This window comes from Epargyreus clarus, unplaced genomic scaffold (genome assembly GCF_041222505.1).
Source record: "Epargyreus clarus isolate Ecla_fem2 unplaced genomic scaffold, WU_Ecla_fem_2.2 ptg000013l, whole genome shotgun sequence".
NCBI classification, from domain to species: Eukaryota; Metazoa; Arthropoda; class Insecta; order Lepidoptera; family Hesperiidae; genus Epargyreus; species Epargyreus clarus.
The window spans coordinates 7364634-7375779 of record NW_027332221.1 but is presented as its reverse complement, the minus strand read 5'-3'; the positions used below and the strand labels follow the sequence as shown (position 1 = coordinate 7375779).

General features: G+C 37.2%; 1 protein-coding gene across 1 annotated transcript; it reads left to right on the top strand.

The window, feature by feature from the left end:
- The first annotated feature begins 7444 nt into the window (after positions 1–7444).
- Positions 7445–10612, top strand: LOC140746583 (uncharacterized). Its single transcript, XM_073078711.1, has 2 exons — positions 7445–10428; positions 10596–10612. The coding sequence occupies exons 1-2, from the start codon at positions 7593–7595 to the stop codon at positions 10610–10612; spliced, it is 2853 nt and encodes a 950-aa protein (XP_072934812.1). The 5' UTR covers positions 7445–7592.
- The last annotated feature ends 534 nt before the right edge of the window (positions 10613–11146 follow it).

The following is an 11146-nucleotide window of genomic DNA, read 5'->3' as shown; positions in this document are numbered from 1 at the left end:
GTTACCAGTTTCTATAATAAAATCGCCATAGAGTATATGTTGTCACCCGACCATGTATGCGTACAACCACTTTGGTCGTACGACTTGTCACTAGTTAGGATATATTTAATACTACCTATTACTTAATTAAAATTAAAATTGTCAGTTATTTTGATGTATTTATAACAAATAACTGTGTGTCTGTTTGTCTTCCTTAGTGTTATTTATATTTTTTTTGTTTTTTGTGTTGTTATGCAATTTGTTTGTTAAAATTGTATTAGTGTCCTTCCAGATTGCTGGCAGGTAGAAGTTAATGTTAATTATTTATTTTGATATATTTAATGTAAATTTTAATATAGATATATATTTATATTTTAATAGGTTAATTTTAAGTAATTTAGTAGGTTATTTATATAATATATGATGTTACTCAATGATAGCAACGAGCATCCACTGTCCTTTTGTTCTGCCTCAGACGGATTAAGTAGTAACGATAGCTTTGAAAGTATTCCTCCCATAAATATAACTCTAGATTCTTATTTCTCTGATGTACTGAAAAATTTTAATGTTGTCCATATTAATGCACAGAGCATTCCAGCACATTACCCCGACTTGTTGTCAACATTTGATAGCACACATATTCATGCTATTCTTGTTTCGGAATCATGGCTTAAGCCATGTCTCCCTTCTACGGCATATTCTCTTCCTGGATTTCACCTAATCCTCAACGACCGTCCGGTTGGGGGCGGTGGGGGAGTTGCAATCTTTCTTCGTTCCCATATCCCCTTTTCGATTATAAGTATATCTCCGCAGGACATTTCTGGGAACGAATCTGAGCATCTCTTTCTGGAAATTCATCTCTCTAATGCCAAATTACTTCTTGGCGTTTTTTACAGCCCGTCTCTTACCATCGATTAGATAGATAGATGATAGCAGGGTTGTTGCTGATGCAGGTTTTTACTAGATCAGCGGATGCTGATGCTGATGCTGATGCTGATATTTAGAAATACAAAATATAAATATATTTTATACTGAGGTATTTGTACGTCCCTTACGAGAATAGTCTGTTTTAACCGACTTCACAAAATGAGGCGGTTTATCAATTCGACCGTATACAGGGTAAATTTTTCAAACGGGTCAAACGGGTTTGGTCATAACATCGAATAATTACTTGATCTTTCAACAAATTTCTCAATGGTATGACTTATGTGTGTTTCTAAAGAATTATACATAAATCATTTGATATGTGTAATCCATAAGGATTAGTATGCCAATGTATGGAAAATATGTATTTTCTTCAAAATTTTCCTTTTCCTTTAATTTGTCACATAACATTACTTCCCAGATTTTGATCCTTTTAAGCAACACTATCAGATAGTGTAATAAAATAGAGGGTGTATTTTTTTTTCAAAATGAACTCGTTCGATTCCCAGCTAAGGAAAACGTTATTTTAAAAAAATAATGATGCAGTTTTAGTTTTTTATCAAAATTGACCTCTTAACTCCTTTCAGCATTTTTCGCTAACCCTTATAGTTTCGGATTTGGCCCTGAAGGCCCGTTTGAAAAATTCACCCTGTATATGTTATTTTTTATGTTTGTTAGCGGATAACTTCGTAGTTTATGAACCGAACTGGATGATTTTTGTTTTGTTGGAAAGAAAGATATTTCCAAAGTGGTTCCATTGTCACATTATAGTGGTTCCATTGGTTATCGTAAGGGCGACTAGTGCGTTTGTAAGATTTTTTGTATGTCATCACTAAGAAAGGTGAAAAAAAAATAATTAAAAAATACAATCGACTTCCATGTCACTACAAAGCAAAAATCAACTGAAACAAATTTTGGCTCAGCACATATCTCTGAAGCCGGCGCTCATATTGAACTCGCTGTTTGCGCCGTTATCCAACGAAAGATATTTAGCACCGACTTCAGAACCATGTACCAAACCAACATCCACTTCAGCTACCTTCCACTCTGCAGTGACACAGAAATCGGCATTTGTTTGTTACGTTATTTTTACAAATACTACACTGTGCCGTATCTTTGTTCAATAACGAAATATTTGGTCATACTGCACTTTTCACTGGATGTGGCATTCTGAATTGAATACATAATTATGTTATTGATTGATTGAACTATGATCGAATGTCATTGATGTCTGACCAAATTACGTTGTCAATACAATCGAATGATTGTTTGATGAGGGAACAAGTGACAACTTATGTTTATAAACCGTCTGTGATTGGCTAAAACTCCACGTGATTTAAGCTCGGTCCCGCCTTCAACGAACACGTTACAACTTCAATATCAGCATTAAAAATCAGCATCTTTTGTTGCGGATGCGGATGCTGATGCTGATATTTAAAAGAAATCTGATAATCAGCTGATGCTGATGCTGATGCTGATATTCGCAACAACCCTAGATGATAGATAGATAGATTATTTATTTCAAGAACTTAAGCAACAACAACAAATTATAACACATAATAAACAATGAAATCCAAAAATACACATATGGAAACACAAACTTAATTATGAACTTATTGACTAAATTTTCTTAAGAAATAAAATTACACAAAATATAAAAAAAAAAACTGAAAATAATAAAGTAAATTAAAAAATAAAAAAATTGTGAGCCGTCACGGGACGCTTGGCAGATGTGAAACATCGACATTATTTCGTAAAAGTAATATGCAGAAAAGAACATATTGTGATAGGAACTAAATATGTCAATATGATAAAATAAAATATTACGATTTTTTTCCAGATAACGATGACTATTTATTGAATAAACATTTATTTTCATTAAATACAAAAAATTACGAATTTATTTCAAATCGTGACTACTTAATTCGTTTAATCAGTGACGCATGCGTCGCCACGCCAGAAATCGGTTTTACGTGCGGCTATAGATGTTTCACATCAAAACAAACAAAATACATAATCGAGTGTTGCAGCTAAAGTCTGTGAAAAAGGTTCCGGAGCTCAGAAAAAAACCGAGATTGGATCTCGGCAACTGATTTTCAGCCCGGACCGTATGCGAACATTGCTCGGAAGGCTGTGCAGTATAGATCGTGCCAAGTGTTGTAAACGGGAGAAAAAAAGAAAAAATTCTTCTACCCTTTTTTTTTATTAATTTTATATTAACCTACTATAAACATTGTGCTGGTCAATAAGTGCCGTTTTGTGTTACAAAAGTGAACTAATATTAAGAAAATTACGATTACATGTAAGAACGAGTATGTTAAACGAAACGTTAGTATATCTGTTATCTACGTTCTATTAGAGTATTTAATTTAACCTTGTATTATATGTAGTTTAATTTTTAAGGTGCCGAAGCGTAAGGAAGGATGCTGGAACATGCTATGCGCGAATAATACAGTATATCCTACAATTGAACAGATTACCATCGGTTACCCAGCTGCTGGAGATCAGGAGTTTAGGAACAACGCCAACCACTCATTAGCAACACAGAATAGGTAAGTAGATCAACAGGTTAATTAATAACAATTAATAAACGTATTGCAAATTACTTTAACGAGATATATACTTACCTACCCTAAATATACGTAAAATTAATAGTATAATTAAATAACTACAGTTGTAATATAAATTGTAATGTATTAAGATATGTATGCGATTTATGAAATATGTAATAGTGGTGAGTAATGTCTAATAATAATTCTAGGATATGCTAAATTTTAGATATAATAAATGAATAGATTATGTTAATTTTATCTTCGATTACTTTTCCTGCCTAGACAAACTGCTTGAAGATCATTGTCCACTTTTTGACCATACAATTATTATGGGTGATTTTAATACTTGTTTACTCAAGCAGGATGTCAGATCTCGTAAACTACAATCCTTAGTAAATGCGGCTAATCTTAATATAGTGCCACTAAGTGCAACATACTTTTTTCCAAACTGTGACCCATCTCTGCTGCATCTTGATTTAATGATTGTATCATCATTGGATCACGTCGCAAAGTATGGCCAGTGTGCTGACGAAGGTTTCTCATATCACGACCTTCTCTTTATGTCATACAAAATCCGTCCTCCAAAAGCTAAGTCAAAGATTCTCCTTCAGCGTAATTTCAGTGGAATGGATATTGCAGAGCTTCGCCAAGACGCTGCCAATAATGATTAGGGTGTCATTGAGTGTGTAAGCACTGTCGACGAACAGGTGGAACTCTTTAACTCCTTGATAGTACAACTGTACGATTTGCACGCCCCTGTTCGTCCAGTCCGCATACGACATCCACCAGCTCCTTGGCTCACTGACGACTTGAGGGCTTTAATTAATAAGAAAAACTCTGCCAAAGCGAGGTACAAGCTAGATTCCAGCGAAGGTAATCTTGAGCGGTACAAGTTCGCAAGAAATCGGTGCAATATGATGTGTAGAGATCTACAACGACGCCATATCCATAAGTCTGTTCAAAATGAAGACCCTAGCAGGGTCTGGAAATTTTTAAAAACTTTAGGAATTGGGAAATCACCAAATAATTCTCTTCCGCACAATCTCGACCTAAACGATTTAAATCGTCACTTCTCCGTCACGTCTTCCATTGATAGCGAAACAAAAGCAAAATCTCTAAATCAACTGTCACATATTCCCAATCCAACTTCTCCTTTATGTTCGTTTAGTCAATTTTCGGATCGTGATGTCGAGAGGGCAATACTCTCCATACCATCTAATGCGGTCGGCAGTGATTGCATTAGCCGGAAAATGATCATCCCTCTCCTTGACATACTTCTCCCTTGCATTACGTCCTTATTGAATAGTTCCGTCCGTAATAATTCCTTCCCTTCCACTTGGAAAGATGCCCATGTCATCCCTTTACCCAAAAAGTCCAACCCTTCCGAATTTGGGGATTTTAGACCCATATCCATACTTCCTTTCTTATCTAAAGTCCTCGAGCGCCTCATCCACCATCAGCTTAGCTCTTTTCTGTCCGCTAATGCTCTACTTAATCCTTTACAATCCGGTTTCCGTCCTGGTCATAGTACGGCTACTGCATTGCTAAAAATCACGGACGACATACGCATGGGGATGGATAATCAACAGCTGACGGTGTTGACGCTGTTGGATTTCAGCAATGCGTTCAATGCTGTTGATTTTGATATCCTCTTGGGGGTCTTGCGTTCTCTCTACATATCTCCGACGGCTATTGACTGGTTTCATAGTTACTTGTATGGCCGCCGGCAGCGGATTCAAATTGATGACAAATTTTCATACTGGTCGAATACGGTTGCCGGTGTACCGCAAGGTGGCGTGTTGTCTCCTCTCCTATTTACTATTTTCATAAATTTTATTAGTCTCCATCTCACTTCGCTCTATCATCTATATGCAGATGATTTACAAATCTACAATCATGCTTGCTTGAACAACTTATCCAACGCCATCAGGATTACTAATGCTGATTTGGATTGTATCTCGACTTGGAGCAAAACCTTTGGCCTAAAATTAAATGCTACCAAGTCTCAGGCTATTATCATAGGGAGTTCGCGTCTGATCTTTAGGATCGATTGGCACCAGTTACCACCAATCGTACTGGATGATGTGCGTATTGCTTATAGCAATAAGGTCAAAAATCTGGGTATCTACATGGACCAACACCTTTCATGGATACCTCAGATCTCAGAGGTCAGTAGAAAGCTCTTTGCTGCAGTGAGCTCGCTACGTAGGCTAAAAAATGTTTTACCCATTCCAACTAAAATTACGCTTGCACAGTCCCTCCTCTTACCAATACTTGACTATGCTGATGTGTGTTATCCTGACATTACAGAGGAGCAATTAAATAAGCTTGAGCGTCTCGTATGTATACGGTTTATATTTGGCCTAAGAAAATATGACCACGTTTCAGAATATCGTGCTAAACTCAAGTGGCTCCCAATTCGCCTTCGCCGGAATGCTCATATTCTATCTCTTCTCTATTGTTTACTATTTAATCATACTGCTCCTCCTTACCTCAAACAACGTTTCCAGTTCCTCCACTTGTCCCATGACCGAACCCTTCGTTCCTCAGAAAATCTTGCTCTCTGTACTCCCTCTCACTCAACTTCTTTTTACAAAAAATCCTACACTGTATCCGCTATCCGTCTTTGGAACTCCCTCCCTGTATCTATTCGTTACTCCCAATCCTTATACTCCTTCAAAACACTCGTCAAATCTCACTACCTTCAACTCTAACTGTTTTTCCTCCCAAAATCTGTGCTCTTGCTATTCACTTATAAAACTGTGTTAACTTTCTTTATGTATTTTTTTTTTTAGCTTCTTTCCCCCTTATTTATTATTTGTTCTATACTATGCTATCTTTATATTTACACTTAATTTTATATATTTGTCCTGCTTCTATCATTTAATTGCACCCTCCCTATTATTTTAAGTCATCCCTTCTTTAACTCCTCATCCTAAGGTTGTCTGGAAGAGATCGCTGTTTTAGCGATAAGACCGCCTTTTGTATCGTCCAAAATTGTATGTTTTGTTTTGTGTTCTTTTTTGGGTACAATAAAGAATATTATTATTGTTTACGCACAAGATAATCATTGCGGTGCAATTTTGGAAGGCGCTTTCACTACCAGGGACCCGTTCCGGGAGTGGGGTAGTGTGGGCGGTGAATCGTCTTCACACGCGCGGTCGAGGTGGACACATCAATCCTATTTTTGTATAATTTCGGGCTTACCACGTTGTAATTTTGAAGTCAGAAATAAAGCTTCTGATTTCCAAGGATTTCTTTTATTTAACAAAAGAAAAGTGGCGACCGTGACAGGACTACTCAAGCAAGCAATCTTCGGATCACCGCGATTTAGCAATTTTTGGGTCAACGTGGCAGTCCAGAGGGTCTTCAGGAGGAGGAACTGCTTGACATCGTGTCTCTCCGCCGGTCAGCAACACGCACCGCAGCGCTAACCGATCAGCTAAGTGTCCCTATTTCCTTTTTTTTTCAACCTTTAGACCTAATTGCCTATCACCTAGGTACTATAAAGTCTAGCTTTCTATCTGTGCCTGGTGACAACTTTAAATTCGTGAAATAATTCATTTCTGATTATTTAAGCCCATAATTTCAAGTATTTTCGTCCATTTACTGAAATTTATTCAGTAATTTCTCGACCGTAGCACGTGGGCACGTGGACACGCGGACACGTGTTTCAAAAATTATTATATTTTGCACATCAGCTTTCATTATATTACATTATACTGCACTAGCAAGTGATAAATTAAATATATTTTCGTTTTTTTTTCCGTAAAATAACATAACAGTTAAAATAATTTCATTGTTAGATAATACCTACTCTGCTTTCTGCATATTTCTTTGTCTCCTAATCATACATGATTTTTATTAGGATTTGATCATATTTGTATTATAATTACAGGTGTGCATTGTTGGCTGACTTGTTTACGGCGCTCTCATTGTTCTACGCGGCAAGTACCTGCCGTTGCGGGTGTCGGTCGCTCGCCCGGCGAACCGGTTTGTTATCCGAGGATTGGCGTAAGACGCATAATATCTATCCGTTTTAATTGCGTGCAAATATTTTTTTACTTATTATCTCAACTTTTCAACGTTTGAGTGTTTGTTTGCTAATTCCTTGGGACTGCTTTATATTTCAACATTATGCCTGAATCTAAATTAAAAGAGCTCATAAGCAAGCGTAGCTATATTAAGGGTCGATTAACTAAATTTAGAAATTATTTAACTACTTTGGAAAAATTATCAGGTCCAAGCGATATTGAAGTGTCAACTTTAGGGATTCAATTATCGAGAATAGAAGGTCTATCATGTAGTTTTGACGAGTTGCAAGGTGAAATTGAAATTTTAAATTGTGCTAATATAGACGATGAGCTAACCGAGCGTGATAATATCGAGCTCGACTTTGCCTTTTTAATAGCTACAGCTCAAAGCCTTCAGAGCAAACATAATACTTCTAACACTTCTAAGATTACTGACGTTAACAGTTCTGCTTCTGCTTGCTGTCCCAGTCAACCAGGCATAGGTTTCAAACCTCCTACTCTTCAGATAGCTAAATTTGATGGCAGTTATTTTAGGTGGCTTGAGTTTCGCGATCTTTACTGTTCTCTCGTTCACGATAACCAATATATTCCGACACCTGTCAAGTTTTGCTATCTCAACTCTTACTTGGAGGGTGAGGCAGCAAGGGTGATTAGTAACTTAGAGGTAACTGAATCCAATTATCATAAGGCTTGGGAGCTTCTACGCGAACGTTACGATAATAAAAGATTATTAATCAAGAGCCATTTGAATTCTCTTTTGAATTTTAATATTAAGCATAGCGAGACCGATAAGGGATTAAGATCTATTATAGATAACATTAATAAAAACTTACGTGCTTTGTCTAGTTTGGGTGAACCTACTTCTCATTGGGACACTTTAATTATTCATATAGTAGCTTCAAAATTATCTAGTAAAACTAGTTTAAAATGGGAGGAGTACAGGAATACGCTCTCTGACTCCCCCACTCTTGCAGAATTTACGAAATTTCTAAAGAACCGTGCAGATATTCTCGAGACGTACAATCATAATCGAACTAGCGATTCAATTCCTAATGTCAAGGTCAATAAAGTCTGTAACAACAATCCACGAATTAATCAAAGTAATATGTTCGCTGCGCAGATCGTTAACATAGTTTGTGCGGTTTGTAAAGGTCAGCATAAGATCTACGAATGTTCTGATTTTAAGTCTAAGTCTATTCAGCAGCGCCAGGGCATAGTTGCTAAGCTAAAGCTATGTCACAACTGCTTACATTCTGGTCATACCGCTTACACATGTCGCTTCGGTGTTTGCCGTAACTGTAAACGGCGACATAATACGTTGCTTTGCAATAACAATAAAGCATCTGCCTCTCAGGCTGACGCTTCTAGTTCTTCTCACACTACTGTTTCTTCAGAAACACAGACGAATATGTCTGTGCATTTTTCTGCTAATAATATTAACAAATTTACTCTTTTGTCCACAGCCGTGGTTGAAGCGGTCAATCCACAAACTAATAAGCGCGCGATAGTGCGTATTCTACTAGACTCAGGTAGTCAGTCTAGTCTAATGTCTCAAAGTCTTAAAGACATGCTAGGTTTACAATCTCTATCTATGGAGCCTGTAAACATTGTAGGGATCGGGAATTCTATTTTTCACTGCGTAAATGACTTTTGTTCATTCCAATTAAAATCATTAAACAGTGACTATATTACAAACTTAACTTGCCCGGTGCTACCTAAACTTACAGATAATATTCCTAAATCATTTGTTAATGCAAAGTTCCTTAATATACCTGCAAATGTTCAGTTGGCCGATCCAACTTTTTATAATCCGTCACCGATTGACGTGTTAGTCGGCGCTGATCTATTTTTTAACATTGTAGGTAGTGAACGTCAATCTTTAGGTTCTAACAAACCTCAGCTTATCTATACAGAATTCGGATGGATTATATCCGGTTCCGTCTGTTTACCATATCATATTTCCAATAGGAAATCTAATTATATAAATTGTAATTTTAATGTTTTAACTAATCAAGATAATTTTAATAATCGTTTAAGTAAATTTTGGGAGCTAGAGGAAATTCCAAATTCTGCTAGGCTATTGAGCGAAGACGAGAAGGCCTGTGAGCAACATTTTAAAAATAACACTACTCGTGATTCTTTCGGTCGTTTTTGTGTGCGTTTACCTTTAAAGTATTCGCCCCATTCCTTAGGTAATTCTTATTTAATGGCAAAAAACAAATTTTTAAACTTAGAGAAACGATTCAAAACGCAACCGGAGCTTAAGGTTCAATACTCACAATTTATCGATGAGTATCGAAAGTTGGGTCACTGTTCTGTTTTGATTGATCATAGACCGCAACCCTCTTACTTTCTGTGTCATCACGCGGTATTCAAACAGAGCAGCGAGTCAACTAAGTTACGCGTTGTATTTGACGGCTCCGCCTGCACCTCCTCCGGTCTTTCAATCAACAGTTTACAATATATAGGCCCTACGGTCCAGGATTCTCTGTTCTCCATACTATTGAGATTTCGTCAACACCAATACGTGTTAACCGGCGACATCGAGAAGATGTTCCGACAAATTAATGTTCACGAGGATGATCGTAATCTCCAACTTATTTTATGGAGGGAGGATGAGTCGAGACCTCTTCAAGTTCTTAGGCTTAATACTGTCACTTACGGCCTTGCAAGCGCTAGTTATTTAAGCACTAAGTGTATCTGGCAACTAGGGGAGGAATGCCGGGACGATTTAATCAAACAGATAATTCAACGCGATTTTTATATGGACGACCTAATTACAGGCACTGATTCCATCTCACAATTACATCACATATTAATTTTACGTTCAGGTTGCTTTCCACTTCGAAAATTTAAATCAAATGTTGCCTCCATTCTTGAAGATACTTTAAAGGATAATCAAGGAGCTTTAACTCTTAGCGAATCGACGAGTACCTTGGGTTTGCAATGGGAACCTTCGTCTGACATTTTACGCGTCATGATAAGCATTCCCTACGAGTGCGATGAACCGGTTACGAAAAGATTGATTTTGTCACATTCGTTTAAAATCTTCGATCCTCTTGGGTTACTAAGTCCATGTACAATTCGATCTAAGGTCTTGTTACAGGAATTATGGCGTCGTAGCATAGACTGGTCTGAACCCGTTCCATCTGACTTGCAACAACAATGGAACGAGATAAAGTTGGATTTTTTAGACTTAAACTCAATTCATGTACCTAGACTAGTCCTATGTGAGAAACCTACTATAATAGAACTTCATTCATTTTGTGATGCCTCTGGTTCAGCTTACGGTTGTTGTATCTATTTAAGATCCATTAGTGAGGATGGTCGAGTTATAGTAAATTTGCTCTGTTCTAAATCTAAGGTAAACCCCAGCAAGCCAGTTACAATCCCGCGATTGGAACTGTTAGGTGCGTTACTCACTGCTAGGCTATGTAAAATAGTTCTAGGGTCTTTACGATGTAAAATATCGCGTTGCGTGCACTGGTGTGATTCCAGTGTTGTTTTAGGGTGGCTGCATACCAATCCAAATAAGTTAAAAACTTTTGTCGCTAACCGAGTAGTTGAAATCACAGAATCTACTTCCACAGCTGATTGGCGTCATGTACCAACCAGCGAAAACCCCGCAGACTTGATCTCGAGAGGTAAAAAGGCTAG